Genomic DNA, 19,716 nt, shown 5'->3' with positions numbered 1-19,716 from the left:
ATAATAGTATATAGACTAGCTTGACCTACTTGACATTTATAGAACATTCCATTCAAAAACAGCAAAATACAGATTCTTTTCAATGGCATATAGAATATTTGCAGAGATAGACCACATTCTAGGCCTTAAAATGTCTCATTTATAAAATTTCTAGAAAAGGAATAGTTATGGAGACAGAAAGCAGATCAGTGGTTACCTGGGGCTGGGAATAGGAATAGGAATTGACTAGGCACAAGCAAGGAAACTCTGAGATGATGTAAGTGTTCTAAAACTGGATTTTGGTAAAACTAATGATGTAATGTATGGGGATTAACATAAGAATAAAAAATAAAAAAAAAATAAATAAAACTGGATTTTGGTGATGGTTGCACAATTGTATAAATGTACTAAAAATCATCTAACTGTATTCTTACAATCAGCCAATTGCATAATAATTACCTTATAAAGCTGGGAAAAAGGGAAATTTTCCAGATAAACAAAAACTAAAGAAGTTTATCATCACTAAACTGGCCTTACAAGAAATATTAAAGAGACTTTTTTTGAGCTGATAAGAGAAGGCACCAATTAATAACATAAAACATACGAAAGTAAAATCTCACGGGAAAAGGTAAATAGTAAAGGTAGTAGATTCAATCACTTCTAAAGCAAGTATGAAGGTTAAAAGACAAAAGTAATAAAATTAATTAAAACTACAATAGTTAAGGGATGCATAAAATATAAATATGTAAAATGTGACCTCAAAAATATAAAATGGGGGTGTAGTAAAAAGATAGTTTGGAATGTGTTCAAATTTAAGCTGTTCTCATCTTAAAACAAACTATTATAAACACAGGATGTTATATGTGAACCTCACAGTAACCACAAAGAAAAAAACTCCTGGTAAATACCACAAAGAAAATGAGAAAAGAACCTAAACACAAAACTAAAGAAAGCAATCATACCACAAGGGAAGAGAGAAAAGAGAAGAAAGAACAGAGAGGAACTAAGAAAACAGGCAGAAAACAATTACAAAATGGCAGTAAGTACATGCTTATCATTAATTACTTTAAATGCAAATAAACTGTCCAATCAAAAGACATAAAATGGCTGAGTGGATTAAAAAAAAAGGACCCATCTCTATGCTGCCTACAAGAGACTCAATTTAGAAGTAAGGATACACAGACTGAAAGTGAAGGGATAGGAAAAGACAGCCCATGCAAATAGAAATGAAAAGAAAGCTGGTGTAGTTATACTCATATCAGACAAAATAGACTTTAAAACAAAGACCACAATAAAATACCAAGAAGGGAATTACATAATGATAAAGGGGTCAATCCAGCAAGAAGACACAACATTTGTAAATATATATGTACCCACTGTAGGAGCACCAAATATATAAAGCAGATATTAACAGACCTAAAGGGAGAACTTGACAGCAATACAATAATAGAAGGGCACTTTAATACCCCCACTTACATCAATGGATAGAGCAGCCAGAGAGAAAATCAATAAGGAAACACTGACCTTAAATGACACATTAGACCAAATGGACTTAGTAGACACATGCAGAAAATCCCAGCCAAAGGCAGAATACACATTCTTTTCAAATGCACTTGGAACATTCTCCATGACAGATCACATGTTAGGCCACAATAAATTCAAGAAGATTGAGATTATAATATTTATGTATTTATTTTAGAGAGAGAGAGACTGAGAGAGCACGAGCAGAGGAGGCGCAGAGGGAAAGGGAGGGAGAATCTCAAGCAGACTCCCTGCTGAGCATGGAGCCTGATACAGGGTCAATCTCACAACCCTGAGATCATAACCTGAACAAGAACCAAGAGTTGGACACTGAACCGACTGAGCCACCCAGGCGCCCTAAGATTGAGATTATATTAAGCATCTTCTTTGACCACAATGGCAATAAAACAAGAAATCAATTACAAAAAGAAAACTGGAAAAACCACAAAAATGTGGAGATTAAGCAACATGCTACTAAACCAATGGGTCATCAAAGAAATCAAAGAAGAAATTTAAAAATATATGAAGACAAATGAAAACAGAAATATGACACACCAAAATCTATGCGGTGCAGCAAAAGTGGTTCTAAGAGGGAAGATCACAGCAATAAAGCCTACCTCAAGAAACAAGAAAAACCTCAAATAATCTAACTTTAAACCCAAAGGAACTAGAAAAAGAAGAATAAACGAAGCCTAAAGTTAGTAGAAGGAAAAAATTAACAAAGATCAGAGTGCAAATAAATCAAGACTAAAAATAAATAAATAAAAAAGATCAGTAAAATTGAGAGGTGGTTCTTTGAAAAGATAAACAAAATTGACAAACCTTTAGCTAGACTAACCAAAAAAAAGAGAGGGCTCAAATAAAATCAGAAATGAAAGAGAAGTTACAACTAAAGTTACAATTATACCACAAATAATCATATGCTAATGAATTGGACAACCTAGAAGAAATGGAAAATTTCCCCAAAACATAGAATCTTCCAAGATGAATCATGAAGAAATAGAAAATCTGAATAAACTGATTACTAGCAAGGAGATTGAATCAGTAATAAAAAACTCCCAACAAACAAAGTCCAGGACCAGATAGCTTCACTGGTGAATTCTACCAAACATTCAAAGAAGACTTAATACTTACCCTTCTCAAACTCTTCCTTCAAACAAAAGATTGAAATCTTGTCATTTGTGACAACAGGAATGGACCTTGAGGGTATTATGTTAAGTGAAATAAGTCAGAAGGAGAAAGACAAAAACAGTACAATTTCACTCATATGTGGAATCTAAAAACAAATAAATAAGCAAAACAAAAACAAACTCATAGACGCGAAGAACAGATTGTTAGTTACGAGAGGGAAGGGGGTTATTAGTGGGTGAAATGGGTGAAGGGGGTCAAATGTATGGTGATGGATGGCGCCTAGGATTTTTGGAAGTGATCACTTTGTAATAAATACAGTTGTTGAATTTTAATGTTGTACATCTAAAACTTATATAATGTTACACACCAATTTTAACTCGTAAAAAATGAAAAACAAAAAAAACCCACAAAGAACAATGGCAGTGAATAGAAAACAGTAACATATATGGTAGCTATTAATCCATTTATATAAATAATCACTTTAAATATCATTGGTTTCAATACATCAATTAAAAGACACAGATGGGGGGCGCCTGGGTGGCTCAGTCGTTAAGCATCTGCCTTCAGCTCAGGTCATGATCCCAGGGTCCTGGGATCGAGCCCCGCATCAGGCTCCCTGCTCGGCAGGTGGCCTGCTTCTCCCTCTCCCGCTCCCCCTGCTTGTGTTCCCTCTCTTGCTGTGTCTCTCTGTCAAATAAATAAATAAAATCTTAAAAAAAAAAAAGACATAGATGGTCAGAGTGGATACAAAAAATGAGACCTAACTATATGTTGTTTACAAAAAAACCATTTTAAATATGAAAAGAGATAGATTAAAAGAAGAGGGATGGAGAAAGAAATACCATGCTAACATTAATCAAAATAAAGCTGGAATAGCTATATTAACTTCAGACATAGATGACTTCAGAGCAAGGAAAATTATCAGGGATAAACAGGGCCATTACATAATGATAAAGGGGTTAATTCTCCCAAAAGACACAGCAATTGTTAATGTACCTTACAAGAGAATGTAAAAATATATGAGAGAAAACCTGACAGACAAGAAAAAATAGACTAATCCACTATTATAGTAATGGACAGATCCAGCAGCAGAAAATCAGTAAAGACACACTTGAACTAAACAGCACCATCAGCTGAATACATCAATTGAATACAATTGACATCTATAGAATACTTTATCAAACAACATCAAAATACACATTCTTCTCAACCTCATATGGAACATTCACCAAGACAGAACACATTCTGGGCCATAAAACACACCTTAACAAATTTAAAAGAGGAGAAATCATATAAAGTATTCTCTCTGACTACAATAGAATTAAACCAGAAATCAGTAACAGAGAGATAGCTAGAAAACCCCAAAATACTTGGCAATTAAACAACACAATTCTAAGTAATGTATGGGTCGAAGACTCAAGAGAAACAAACATTTAGAATTAAATAAAAATGAAAACACAACTTATCCAAATTTGTGGGATGCAGCAAAAGTAATGCTCAGAGGAAAATTTATAACCCTGAATGCATTTATTGGACCTAAAATCAATCATTTAGGCTTCCACCTTAAGACACTAGAAAAAGAAGATCAAATTAAATCCAAAGCAAGTAGAAGTGAAGAAATGATAAAAATCAGAGAAGAAATTCATGAAATTAGGGGTGCCTGGCTGGCTCAGTCACTTAAGTGTCTGCCTCCCACTCAGGTCATGATCTCCAGGTCCTGGGATTGAGCCCTGTGTTGGGCTTCCTGCTCAGCAGAGAGTCTGCTTTTCATGCTCTCTCTCTCTCAAATAAATAAAATCCTTAAAAAAAAAAAAAAAAGAAATTCATGAAATTAAAAACAAATCAAGAGGGGAAAAATCAATGAAACTGAAATCTGGTTCTTTGAAAAGATCAATAAAATTGGTTAACCTCTACCCAGGGTAACTAAGGAAATAAAGAAAGAAGACACAAATTACAAATATCAGAAATGAAAGAAGGGCCATCACTAATTCCATTGACATTAAAAAGATAATAAAACGGGCGCCTGGGTGGCTCAGTCATTTAAGCGTCTGCCTTCCACTCAGGTCATGATCCCAAGGTCCTGGGATCTAGTCCCACATCAGGATCCTGGCTCAGTGGGGAGTCTGCTTCTCCCTCTACCCTTCCCCCCTGCTCGTGATCTCTCTCACTCACTCTCTCTCTCAAATAAATAAATAAAAAATCTTTAAAAAAAGATAATAAAACAATATTATGAACTCTATGTCCTCAAATTTGATACCTAGCTGAAATAGATCAATTCATTGGAAGACACAATCTGCCAATATTCACACAAGGGGAAACAGATAATCTGAATAAACTTTGTGTTATTGTACTTGTGCTATCTTAACAAAACATGATAGGCTGGGTTGCATAAATAATGCAAATTTATTTTCTCAGAGTTCTGGAGGCTAGAAGTTTGGATCAAGGTTCTGGCTGACTTTGGTTTCTGATGAGACCTCTTTTCGTCGCCTGTAGACAGCCACCTGCTTACTGTGTCCTCACGTGGCCTTTCTTCTGTGTGCATATGGAGAGAGAGAGCACTCTGGTAGCTCTCTTTTTTTAAGGACATTAATTCTATCAGATCAGGACCATACCTTCCTGAGCTTATTTAACCTGATTACTTCCTTATAGGTCTCATCTCTAAATACAGTCACACTGGAAGTTAGTGCATAAACATATGAATGGGCGGCCCAACTACACAGTCCATAACTATATCTATTAAAGAAACTGAATTGATAATTAATAACCTTCCAAAACAGAAAGCACCATACTAAAATGGGTTCTGGAGAATTCTACCGAACTTATAAGAAGAAACTCTACAGATTCCTTACAATCTCTTCCAGAAAATAGCAGAAGGAATACTTCCCTAATTATTCTATAAATTCAGTATTACCCTAATACCCAAACTAGACAGAGATAGCATAAGAAAACTACAAATCAAATCTCTCAAGAACATGGATACAAAAATTCTCAACAAAATATCAGCAAATTGAATCAAACAATGTATAAAAAGAATAACACACCACAACAAAGTGATATTTATCTCAGGTATGTAAGGCTGTTTCAACATTCAAAAATCAATTAATGTAATCTATCACATCAATAAACTAAAAAAGAAAAAGCACATGATCATATCAGTAGATGCAGAAAATTCATTTGACAAAATCCAATATGCTTTCATGATTAAAATTTTCAGCAAACTAAGTATAAAGGAGAACGTCCTCAATTTGATAAAGAACATTCACAAAAAATCCTATGGCTAACATCATACTTAAAAGTGAGAAACTAGAAAATTACCCACTAAGATCAAGAACAAAACAAGGATGTCCCTTTTCATCACTTGTCAACATCATACTGAAAGTCCTGGCTAGTGTAATAAAGAAAAAGAAATTTAAAAATATACAGATTAGAAAAAAAATTAATTTGTCTTTGTTTGAGACGACATAATTGTCTATGTAGAAAATCCAAAAATCTGAAAGAATTGGTAAAAAAAAAAAAACTCCTAAAACTAATAGGCAATTATAGCAAGGTTGCAGGATACAATGTCAACATACAAAAGTCAGTCACTTTCCTATATGTCAATGACAAGTGGAATTTGAAATTAAAAACATGATACCATTTGCATTGGCACCCAAAAAAGTGAAATACTTAGGTATAAACCTAACAAATCATGTACAAGATCTATAGAGAAAAACTACAAAAATGTGATGAAAGAAATCAAAGAAGAATTAAATAAATGAAGAGATATACCATGTTCATGAATAGGAAGAATCAATACTGTCAGGGTGTCAGTTCTTCCCGATTTGATCTATAATTCAAAATGACAGCAAGTTATTTTGTGTATAATTGACAAATTGATTCTAATGTTTATATGGAGGGGCAAAAGACCAAGAACAGGCAACACAATATTGAAGGAGAAGAACACAACTAGAAAACTGACATTACTGGACTTCAAGACTTATATTAAAGCTACAGTAATGAAGACAGTGTTGTATTGGTAAAAAAAAAAAAAGATAGACAAATAGATCAATGGAACAGAATTTTGTGGATTTTCGGGGCACTGGGTGGCTCAGTCAGATGGGCGTCTGCCTTCCACTCGGGTCATGGTCCCAGAGTCCTGGGATTGAGGCCTGAGTCAGGCTCCCTGCTTAGTGGGGAGCCTGCTTTGCCCTCTGCCCCTCCCCCCTGCTCTTGCTCTCTCTCCCTCTCAAATATACAAATAAAATCTTTAAAAAAAAAAAAGAATTTTGTGGTTTTTCTATAAAGTTCACCTTATATGAAGATGCAAAAGACCCAGAATAACCAACACAATATTTAAGAAGAACAAAGGACTGACACTACCTGATTTCGAGACTTAACTATAAAGCTAATTAAGCCAATAATACAAAAGAACAAATATAGATCAGTGATACAGAATAAAGAATCCAGAAATACACCCATATAAATAGAGCTACCTGATCTTTGACAAAGAAACAAAGGCAGTATAATGGATAATCTTTTCAACAAATGGTGCTGGAACAACTGGATATCCACATGCAAAAAAAAAAAAAAAAAACTAGACAGAGACTCTTCACAAAAACTAACTCAAAATGGATCATAGACCTAAATGTAAAATGCAAAACTATAAAATTCCTAGATTACATAGAAGAAAATCTAGGTGACCTTAAAATATGTTAATGATTTTTTAGATATAACACCATAAGCCATGAAAGAAAGAACTGATAAGCTGGACTTCATTAAAATTTAAAAAGACACTGTCAAAAGAATGAGAAGGCAAGCCACAGACTGGGAGAAAATATTTGCAAAAGGCGTATCTGTTGAAGGACTATCATCTAACTCAACAATGAAAAATGAACAATTAAACTGATTCAAAAGTGGCCAAAAGACCCAGAAGATATAAAGAAGATATAAAGATGGCAAATTAGCATATGAAAATTTCTCAACATTATGTGCCATTAGCAAATTGCAAATTAAAATGAGATAACACTACACATCTGTTAGAATGGTCAAAATCCAGAACACTGACAAGACCAAATGCTGGCAAGGATGCAGAGCAACAGGAACTCTTACTCATTGCTAGTGGAATGAAAAATGGTGTAGCTACTTTGGAAGACAGGTTTTTTACAAAACTAAACATACTCTTATGTTTCACATAAGATCCAGCAATCACACTCTTTGGTATTTAATCAAATGAGCTGAAAAGTTATATGCATATAAAAACTTACACACAAATGTTTATAGCAGTTTTATTCATAATATTCAAAACTTGGAAGCAACCTAAATGTATTTCAGTAGGTGAATAAACTGTGATACATCCAGAGAATGGAACATTACTTAGTGCTAAAAAGAAATGAGCTATCAACCCATGAAAAAACATGGAAAGACCTTAAGTGCATATTATTAAGTGAAAGAAACCAATTTGAAAAGGCTCTATTTCTTTTTTTTTTTAAGTGAACTCACAACTCCGACATCAAGAGTTGCATGTTCTACCAACTGAGCCAGCCAGCTACTCTGAAAAGGCTCTATTTCTTGACCTGGTTGGTAGTTACATAATTTTTGCTTTTTAAGAATTCACTAAAGTGGGGCGCCTGGGTGGCTCAGTCGTTAAGCGTCTGCCTTCGGCTCAGGTCATGATCCCAGGGTCTTGGGATCGAGTCCCACATCGGGCTCCCTGCTCGGCAGAAAGCCTGCTTCTCGCTCTCCCACTCCCCCTGCTTGTGTTCCTGCTCTCGCTATCTCTCTCTGTCAAATAAATAAATAAAATATTTAAAAAAAAAAAGAATTCACTGAAGTGTACATGAATATTGTGTGGACTTTGTGACCCACATTTTAAAAATCTATTAAATATCAAAACACCAATACTATTGTAGAGAAATGTACAAGTAAAATCATGACTTAAACAGAGCAGAAACATGATATCCTTCTGTGAGAAGCCATCCTCATCAATTAGTTTCCCCAGGCAAGTTTTTTAAAGCAAATAAAGAAAAATCAAGTAACTTACAGAAGAAGATTGGCACATAACAAAAAGGAAAACAGCAGCTTGTCCTTCTCAAATAGTGATCGGCATATATTACAATATAAGTTGTATGTGAAGTGGTCATTTAAATATCGTAGGCGCTTTTCCAAAATTTTGGATTTGTTACTGAAAGATTGAAAAACAGGCAAACATATTGAGTCAAACAAAACTAAGAAAAAATAAGTAACACACGAATTAACACATAAGTATTCACTGTTAAAAATATGAAACTAAACACACACACACACACACACACGAGTGCATAGAAAACTGGTGAAATCTGCAGGTGCCTTGGTGGAAGTCGGTTAAGTAACCAACTCCTGGTTTCAGCTCAGGTCCTGATCTCAGGGTCGTGGGAGGTCACCCTGCAGGGACTCTGCGCTCAGCATGGAGTCTGCTTGAGTTTCTCTCTGCCCTTCCCTACCATCTCAAATAAATAAATAAAATCTTTAAAAAAGAAGAAAAAAAACTGGTGAAATCTGAATAAGCTCTGTGAATTTCCTGGTTTTGATATTGTACTACAGTAATGCAAAATGTTACCACTGGAGAAACTGAGTGAAGGATACATGGGACCTGCCTATATAGTTTTGTGTTTGTGTGCAACTTCTTGTAAATTATAAGTAAAAAACACAGTATAATTCTATGAGAAAATGAAATTGGGTTTATACCATCTATTTTCAAAATTCTAAACTTCTTATTGTATTCCAAAATGACTGAAAACAAATAGTTAATGAAAAGATACCTATATTAAATCCCTATTATGTGAGATTTATGTTGGGCAGGGAACTGTAAGAGACAAAGAAGTATGAAACATTTTTGTCCCAAAGAAACATCAAATCTAGATCAAGATGTATATTTTTCTAAAGATTTTATTTATTTATTTGACAGAGAGAGACACACACACACAGCGAGAGAGGGAACACAAGCAGGAGCAAAGGGAGAGGGAGAAGCAGGCTTCCCATGGAGCTGGGAGCCTGACGTGGGGCTCGATCCCAGGACCCTGGGATCATGACCTGAGCCGAAGGCAGATGCTTAATGACTGAGCCACCCAGGCGCCCCAAGATGTATATATTTTTAAAAAATATATGAAAAGCCAGAAAATATATGGACAAAATGTTACTTCTGGGTGTGGTTATGGCTGATATTTTTCTTCTTTATACTCTTATTTGTTTAAAATTTTGTAATAATCATGTATTATTTTCATTTTTTTTAGTTCAAAAATTTTTCAGTAATACTGAAAGGAATGTAAGATGATACACCCATTCTGGGAAAGTTTGGCAGCTACTTTAAAAAAAAATAAACAAGCAACAACCACATGACCCAGCAATTGCACTCCTGGGCATTTATCCCAGAAACGAAAACTTATATTCACATAAAAACCTGCACAGGCATGTGTATAGCAGTTGTATTCATAATAGCTAAGAACTGGAAATAACCCAGATGCCCTAGAGTACATCAATATCATGAAATACTTTTCAGCAATGAAAAGGAACAACCTACTGACACACGCAACCTGGATGAATCCCCAGAGAATGAAGCTGGGTGAAAAAAAGTCAATCCTTAAAAGTTATATGCAAATATGGGGCACCTGGGTGGCTCAGTTGGTTAAGGGTCAGACTCTTGAATTTCAGCTCAGGTCATGATCTCAGGATCAAGCCCCTGAGCCAGACTCTCCACTGAGCGGGGGAGTCTGTTTGAGATTATTTCCCTTTACCCCTCCCTGCCCGTCCCCCTGCCCATGCTTACTTGCTCTCTAAAATAAAGAAATCTTTTTTTAAAAAAAAGTTATGTGCTATATGATTTCATTCTTGAAATAATGAAATTACAGAAATGGAGACTGGATTAGTGGTTGTCAAAGGTCAAGGAGAGGGTAGGGAAGGGAAAGAGTGGATATGGCTGCAAAGGGCAGCATGGGAATCCTTGTGGTGATGCAAGTGTTCCCTGTCTTGACTGTATCAACATCCATATCCTGGTTTTGATCTCATACTATTGTAGAGGTTTCCAAGATGTCACCATTGAGGAAACTGGGTAAAGGGTACACAGGATCGGGACTTGGGAAAAGATGGCAGAGGAGTAGGGGACCCTCCAACCAGTCCCCTGAATAGAGCTGGATATCCACCAGACCACTCTGAACACCCACGAAATCAGCCTGAGATGTAAGAAGATAGATCTGGATCTCTACAAATAGAATATCGCAGGTGGTTGTTTTCAAGGTATGAAGCAAGGAGCCGTAATTCCACGGGCAGATATCGGAAGATAAACAGAAGGGGGAGGGAGCCTTCAGGATCCTGCACCGCCAGTTTGCAAAAGCCTCCCACGCTGGGGACGGGGCACAGACTTGCAGACCGGCAGTGGCAGGGAAAGGACTTTAGGGCAGCCCCCCAACTGAAACCCAGAGCGGTGGGGCCGCACGTGTGAACTGGGGGCGGCTGGCGGTTTTAGAAACACAAAGGGCAGAGACGTGCCCCGACATGGAGGCAAGGACTGGGAGCGCTGCAGAGGGGTGCACAACCAAGGACGCTGCAGTTTATAGTAGCACAGACAGAAACAGATAGTGTGGCCTGGAGAGCTCACTGAAGAACAAACTGCGATCTCTCTGCTCTGAGGCAGAGGGTTGGAAACGGTCTCTTCTGCTCTGACTTGTGGAAGAGACGTGGAAAGCCCCCAGGTAAAGCTGCCAGGGAACAAAAGCCCCCAAAAACGGGTTTTCACTGAGCCCATCCCCCCCAGGGGGCAGGGCAACTCTGCCCAAACAGGGTTGCCTGAGTAACAGCACAGCAGGCCCCTCCCCCAGAAGACAGGCTGGGGGAGGTTCCCTATAAAACAGGTGCACCTTGCTTGGGTTGTGGTCAATAATCTGGACTTTGTACATTCCCTCAACCACCCCTCAACAGAATGACTAGGAGGAGGAACCCCCAAAATAGGAAAGACTCAGAGACTGTGACTTCTGCCATAGATTTACGAATGGATACAGATATAACCAAGATTTCGGAAATGGACTTCAGGGTAACAGTTATGAAGACAATAGCTAGAATGGAGAAATCGATTGATGGCAACATAGAATCTCTAAGGGCAGAAATGAAAGCTGAACTGGCAGAACTTAAAAATGCTATCATGAGATCCAATCTAATTTAGATACTCTAACAGCTAGGGTAAACGAGGCAGAAGAACGAATTAGTGATCTAGAAAACCAATTGATAGAAAAGAAGGAAAAAGAGGAAGCCAGGGAGAAACTACTCAAAATCCATGAAAACAGAGAAATAAGTGACACCATGAAACGTTCCAATTCAGAATTATTGGAATCCCTGAGGGGGTGGAGAGACAGAGACGACTAGAAGATATATTTGAGCAAATCGTAGCTGAGAACTTCCCTAATCTGGGGAATGAAACAAACGTTCGTGTCCTAGAGGCAGAGAGGAACCCTCCCAAGATCAAGGAAAACAGGTCAATGCCCTGGCATGTAATATTAAAACTTGCAAATCTTAGAACCAAGGAAACCATCTTAAGGGCAGTTAGGGGGAAGAGATTCCTTACGTACAGAGGGAGGAACATCAGAATAACATCAGACCTATCCACAGAGACCTGGCAAGCCAGAAAGGGCTGGCAAGACATATTCAGGGTACTAAATGAGAAGAACATGCAGCCAAGAATACTTTATCCAGCAAGGCTGTCATTTAGAATAGATGGAGAGATGCAGAGCTTGATTGGCAGAAACTAAAAGAATATGTGACCACTAAGCCGGCCCTGCAAGAAATATTAAGGGGGGTTCTATAAAAGGAGAAAAGACCCCAAGAGTGATATAGAACAGAAATTTACAGAGATAATCTATAGAAACAAGGACTTCACAGGCAACATAATGACAATAAATTCATATCTTTCAATAATCACTCTCAATGTGAACAGCCTAAATGCTCCCATAAAATGGCATAGGGTTGCAGATTGGATAAAAAGACAGGACCCATCCATATGCTGTCTACAAGAGACTCGTTTTGAATCTAAAGATACATCCAGACTGAAAGTGAAGGGATGGAGATCCATCTTCCATGCCAACGGACCTCAAAAGAAAGCTGGGGTAGCAATTCTTATATCAGGCAAATTAGATTTTAAGCTAAAGACTGTAGTTAGAGACACAGAAGGACACTATACCAATCTTAAAGGGTCTATCCAACAAGAAGATCTATAACAATTGTAAATATCTACACCCCCAACACGGGAGCAGCCAACTACATAAGCCAACTGTTAATCAAAATAAAGAGTCATATTGATAATAATACATTAAATGTAGGAGACCTCAATACTCCACTCTCAGCAATGGACAGATCATCTAAGCAGAAAATCAACAAAGAAACAAGAGCTTTGAATGACACACTGGACCAGAAGGACCTCATAGATATATACAGAACATTCCACCCTAAAACAAGAGAATACTCATTCCTCTCGAGCGCACATGGAACTTTCTCCAGAATGTGTATGTATGTGATCACATACTGGGTCACAAATCAGGTCTCAACTGATACCAAAAGATTGAGATTATTCCCTGCATATTCTCAGACCATAATGCTTTAAAACTGGAACTCAATCACAAGAAAAAATTTGGAAGAAGTTCAAACACTTGGAAGCTAAAAACCACTCTGCTCAAGAATGTTTGGGTCAACCAGGAAATCAAAGAAGAACTTAAACAGTTCATGGAAACCAATGAGAATGAAAACACATTGGTCCAAAACCTATGGGATACTGCAAAGGCAGTCCAAAGGGGGAAATACATAGCCATCCAAGCCTCACTCAAAAAAATAAAAAAAATCCCAAATTCACCAACTAACTTTACACCTTAAAGAACTGGAGAAAAAGCAATGAACGCTGCCTAAGCCATGCATTAGAAGAGAAATAATTAAGATTAGAGCAGAGATCAATGAATTAGAAACCAGAAACACAGTAGATCAGATCAATGAAACTAGAAGTTTGTTCTGTGAAAGAATTAATAAGATCAATAAACCACTGGCCAGACTTATCCAAAAGAAAAGAGAAAGGACCCAAATTAATAAAATTATGAAAGAAAGGGGAGAGATCATGACTAAAACCAAGGAAATAGGAACAATTATTAGAAATTATTATCAACAACTATATGCCAATAAATTAAGCAACATGGAAGAAATGGATGCCTTCCTGGAAACCTATAAACTACCAAGACTGAAACAGGAAGAAATTGACAACCTGAATAGGCCAATAACCAGTAACGAGCTTGAAGCAGTGATCAAAAACCTCCCCCCAAAAAAGAGCCCAGGGCCTGATGGATTCCATGGGGAATTCTACCAAGCATTCAAAGAAGAAATAATACCTATTCTACTGAAGCTGTTTCAAAAAATAGAAACAGAAGGAAAGCTTCCAGACTCATTCTATGAGGCCACATTACCTTAATCCCCAAACCAGGCAAAGACCCCTTCAAAAAGGAGAATTTCAGACCGATATCCCTAATGAATATGGATTCCAAAATTCTCAACAAAATCCTAGCTAATAGGATCCAACAATACATTAAAAGGATCATCCACCACGACCAAGTGGGATTTATCCCTGGGATGCAAGGGTGGTTCAACATTCGTAAATCAATCAACCAGATAGAACACATTAATAAGAGGAGAGAGAAGAACCATATGGTCCTTTCAATTGATGCAGAAAAAGCATGTGACAAAATACAGCATCCTTTCCTGATTAAAACTCTCCAGAGTATAGGGATAGAGGGAATATTCTTCAATTTCATAAAATCCATCTATGAAAAACCCACAGCCAATACCATCCTCAATGGGGAAAAGCTGAGAGCCTTTCCCTTAAGATCAGGAACACGTCAAGGATTCCCACTCTCGCCACTATTGTTCAACATAGTAGTAGAAGTCCTAGCAACAGCAATCAGACAACAAAAAGAAATAAAAGGTGTTCAAATTGGCAAAGAAGAAGTCAAACTCTCTTCGCAGGTGATATGATACTTTATGAGGAAAGCCCAAAAGACTCCACCCCAAATTACTAGAACTCATCCAGCAATTCAGTAATGTAGCAGGATACAAAACGAATGCACAGAAATCAGTTGCTTTCTTATACACTAACAACGCAACTGTAGAAAGAGAAATTAGAGAATTGATTCTATTTACAATAGTACCAAAAACTGTAAGATACCTCGGAATAAACCTAACCAAAGAGGTAAAGGATCTATACTCTAGGAACTACAGAACACTCATGAAAGGAATTGAAGAAGACACAAAAAGATGGAAAAACATTCCATGCTCATGGATTGGAAGAATAAACATTGTAAAATGTCTATGCTACCCAGAACAATCTATACTTTCAACACCATCCCAATCAAAATTCCAATGACATTTTTCAAAGTGCTGGAACAATCCTAAAATTTGTATGGAATCAGAAAAGACCCTAAATTGCCAAGGAAATGTTGAAAAAGAAAAACAAAGTTGGAGGCATCGCGTTGCCCGATTTCAAGCTGTATTACAAAGCAGTGATCACCAAGACAGCATGGTACTGGCACAAAAACAGACATATAGACCAACGGAACAGAATAGAGTGCCCAGATATGGACCCTCAACTCTATGGTCAAATAATCTTCGACAAAGCAGGAAAAAATATGCAATGGAAAAAAGACAGTCTCTTCAATAAATGGTGCTGGGAACATTGGACAGCTATATACAGAAGAATGAAACTCGACCATTCTCTAACACCATACACAAAGATAAACTCAAAATGGATGAAAGACCTCAATGTGAGACAGGAATCCATCAAAATCCTAGAGGAGAACATAGGCAGTAACCTTTTGACATTGGCCACAGCAACTTCTTTCAAGATACATTTCCAAGGGGAAGTGAAACAAAAGCAAAAATGAACTTCTGGGACTTCATCAAGATAAAAAGCTTCTGCACAGCAAAGGAAACAGTCAACAAAACAAAGAGGCAACCCACAGAATGGGAGAAGATGGGCACCTGGGTGGCTCAGTCGTTAAGCATCTGCCTTCGGCTCAGGTCATGATCCCAGGGTCCTGGGATCGAGTCCCACATCGGGCTCCCTGCTCGGCAGGAAGCCTGCTTCTCGCTCTCCCACTCCCCCTGCTTGTGTTCCTGCTCTCGCTATCTCTCTCTCTGTCAAATAAATAAATAAAATCTTTAAAAAAAAAAAAAAGAATGGGAGAAGATATTTGCAAATGACAGTACAGACAAAGGACTGATATCCAAGATCTATAAAGAATTTCTCACACTCAACACCCAAAAAACAAATAATCAAGTCAAAAAATGTGCAGAAGACATGAACAGACACTTCTCAAAAGAACACATACCAATGGCTAACACACACATGAAAAAAATGTTCATCATCATTAGCCATCAGGGAAATTCAAATCAAAAACCACATTGAGATACCACCTCACACCAGTTAGAATGGCAAAAATTGACAAGGCAAGAAACAATGAATGTTGGAGAGGTTGTGGAGAAAGGGGAACCCTCTTACACTGTTGGTGGGAATGCAAGTTGGTACAGCCACTTTGGAAAACAATGTGGAGGTGCCTCAAAAAATTAAAAATAGAGCTACTCTATGACCCAGGAATTGCACTACTGGGTATTTACCCCAAAGACACAGATGTAATGAAAAGAAGGGCCATATGCACCCCAATGTTCATAGTAGCAGTGTCTGCAATAGCCAAACTGTGGAAAGAGCCGAGACGCCCTTCAACAGATGAATGGATAAAGAAGATGGGGTCCATATATACAATGGAATACTAACTCAGCCATCCGAAAGGATGAATACCCAACTTTTACATCAACATGGATGGGACTGGAGGAGATTATGCTAAGTGAAATAAGTCAAGCAGAGAAAGTCAATTATCATATGGTTTCACTTCCTTGTGGAACATAAGGAATAGCATGAAGGACATTAGAAGGAAGGGAAAAATGAAGGGGGGGATATCGGAGGGGGAGATGAACCATGAGAGACTATGGACTCTGAGAAACAAACTGAGGGTTTTAGAGGGGAAGGGGTGAGAGGATGGGTTAGCCCGGTGATGGGTATTAAGAAGGGCACGTATTGCATGGAGCACTGGGTGTTATACTCAAACAATGAATCATGGAACACTACATCAAAAACTAATGATGTGGGCGCCTGGGTGGCTCAGTTGGTTAAGCGACTGCCTTCGGCTCAGGTCATGATCCTGGAGTCCCGGGATCGAGTCCCGCATCAGGCTCCCTGCTCGGCAGAGAGCCTGCTTCTCCCTCTGACCCTCCCCCCTCTCATGTGCTCTCTCTCTCTCTCTCATTCTCTCTGTCTCAAATAAATAAATAAAATCTTAAAAAAAAAAAAAAAACTAATGATGTACTGTATGGTGACATAACCTAATAAAATTAAATTAAATTAAAAAAAGAGTACACAAGATCACTGTATTATTTCTTTTCTTTTTTTTATTAAGATTTTTTTTAAAGTAATCTCTGCATCCAACATGGGGCTCAAACCCACAACCCCAAATTAAGAGTTGCATGCTCCACTTACTGAGCCAGCCAGGCGCCCCACTGTATCATTTCTTATAACTGCATGTGAAGGGTGCCTAGGTGGCTCAGTCGGTTACCCGTCTGTCTTCAGCTCAGGTCATGATCCCAGATTCCTGGGATGGAATCCCACATTGGGCTCCCTGCTCAGCGGGATGTCTGCTTCTCCCTCAACCCTCCCCCCTCCCTTGTGCTCTCTTTCTCTCTCAAATAAATAAAATCTTTTTAAAAATATAACTGCATGTGAATCTACATTTATCTCAAAATTAGTTTAATTTTAAAATTTAGTTTCATTTTTAAAAAGCAATCTTTTGGCCCATGGAAAGGTGATGAAGAACAGCAGATGGTGATACTTCTCTGAGCAGACCTTTTTTACAGGATTTACTTCTGGATTCACATTAATGGTTTATATGCTCAAAAATATAATAAAATTACAATCAACAAGGATGAAGGGAAAATTCTAAAATGAAATACAAAAGAACCCCCAAACCAACAACAAATGAAGCTAACTGTACCGCACATGAATAATATCACTATGCTGAAGGGAGAAAAGATTAATCAAGTAACTTTTGAATATAAATTTTTTATGTCACAAAACAAAAAGACTGTAATTTCCTGTGTGTACATATGCATTTAATTCTCTTCAATATACTCAAGAATCACTGAATTTGCTGATCACTACATCATACAGCAAATCTATGTTTAATATTTTCAGGAACTTCCAAAATATTTCCAAAGTGGCAATCCTGTAAACTGCAGGATTTTACAATCCTGCCGGCAGTGTATGAGGGTTCTGAGGACTCTACGTCCTTGCTGACACTTGTTAGTGACATTTATGTCAATTCCTTGGCTTGGATCTCCTCCATCGTGTGGACTGTGTAAATTCAAATTCCAAGTCCCAACTGGGAAAGCTTAGGGATATCAATCACTCAGGAGAGACTGTCCTACCAAGAGCCCCTGTAGACGAATACACGGTAGGCTCAAATCATACTTTTATTCTACTTAACAAATACAGCAGGTACTAAATACCAGACATTGTGATAAACACTTCACAGATATTAAATTCTCATAACAGTTCTAAAAGGTAGGTACTATTATTATCTCTATTTTATAGATAAGGAAAATTGAGGCAATTACAGAAAGCCTGTATCAACGTAGCTAGTATGTGGTGAACCAAGACTTAACCCCTTTCTCCAGTCTGACTCCAAAATCTGTGTATATTCATTAACTAATTAAAGTGAAAATATCTAGCAAACAATTAGAAATGTGGGACTGAAGCTTTTAAAAAAATATTATTTATTTTTAAGATTTTATTTATTTATTTATTTTTAAAAGATTTTATTTATTTATTTGAGAGAGTTGTGCAAGAGAGAACTCAAGCAGGGGGAGCAGCAGAGGGAGAGGGAGAAGCAGGCTCCTCACTGAGCAGGGAGCCCAACGCAGGGCTCAATCCCAAGACCCTGCAATCATGACCTGAGCTAAAGGCAGATGTTTAACTGACTGAGCCACCCAGGCACCCCTTAAGATTTTATTTTTAAGTAATCTCTACACCCAATGTGGGGCTCAAACTCACAATCCCGAGATCAAGAGTTGCATGCTGTACTGACTGAGCCAGTGAGGCACCCTGGGACTGAAGCTTTTTAGAGATCTCAAGGGTGGAGAGAGGTATTAGAGTTGCCAGCAAAAATAAGTCAAGCGCCATATTAAAATACTTAAAAGAGGCAAGAAGGACTAAAGCTAATCCTTCTATGCCTATATCTTGAGTAGGGGTGAAACAAAACTTAGAACAAAAAGGGGGCTTTCTCTCTCCCTTTCTTTCAACTTTCCCATATTTTTTTAAAAAGGTTTATTTATTTATTTTAGAGAAAGAGATAGCACAAGGAGGAGAGGCAGAGGGAGAGGGAGAGAAAGAATCTCAAGCAGATTCTGTGCTTAGCGCAGAGCCCGACATCTCACCACCTTTAGATCACAACCTGAGTCAGATGCCTAACTGACTGCACCACCCAGGCGCCCTTCAACTTTTTCACATTTTTAAATGTTCTATAATGAATGTGTATTACAAAGTAAGAAAAAAGTTATGTATTTTTTGGGAAAGGATGGTGAAAATCCAACCTAGAGAGGATGAATGAAGCTAGAGAATGTTTACCTGTCATGAATAGAGTTGATATAAAGGTTGACAAACCAGGTGAGAGAGTACTGGTACATGGGATCAATGTTAGCCAGGTCTGCAATGCTGAAGAACAATACTGATGAATGTTTAGCAATGGCTCTGTAGCCTTCTCGAGACTCTGCTATTTTGAGTTCCGTTTTTTCTGCAATCTAGAAGAAAAGAAAAATCAGGATTAAGGAGTAGGAAATGTGTTTCTTAATTATGTATTTTTCATATAATAAAGTTTATATTTAAAAAAAGAGCCCCCAACTCAATGACAAAATTATAGAGGCATAGTTTATAAGAAAAGGCTTTATTATGATAAAAGCTAGAAAGAAAGAAAGAAAGAAAGAAAGAAAGAAAGAAAGAAAGAAAGA

At 37.6% G+C, this 19,716-nt stretch overlaps 1 protein-coding gene across 1 annotated transcript in view; it reads right to left on the bottom strand.

The window, feature by feature from the left end:
- Positions 1-19,716, bottom strand: part of DNAH12 (dynein axonemal heavy chain 12) — a 226,315-nt gene that overhangs the window by 39,807 nt on the left and 166,792 nt on the right. Inside the window, 2 exon segments of the mRNA XM_044916801.1 lie at positions 8,651-8,791; positions 19,337-19,509. Coding sequence (XP_044772736.1) covers positions 8,651-8,791; positions 19,337-19,509 — 314 coding nt within the window.

The sequence above is a fragment of the Neomonachus schauinslandi genome, chromosome 1 (assembly GCF_002201575.2).
Source record: "Neomonachus schauinslandi chromosome 1, ASM220157v2, whole genome shotgun sequence".
Lineage (NCBI taxonomy): Eukaryota > Metazoa > Chordata > Mammalia > Carnivora > Phocidae > Neomonachus > Neomonachus schauinslandi.
The sequence above is the reverse complement of the archived record's forward strand: the minus strand, read 5'-3'. Positions and strand labels throughout refer to the sequence as shown.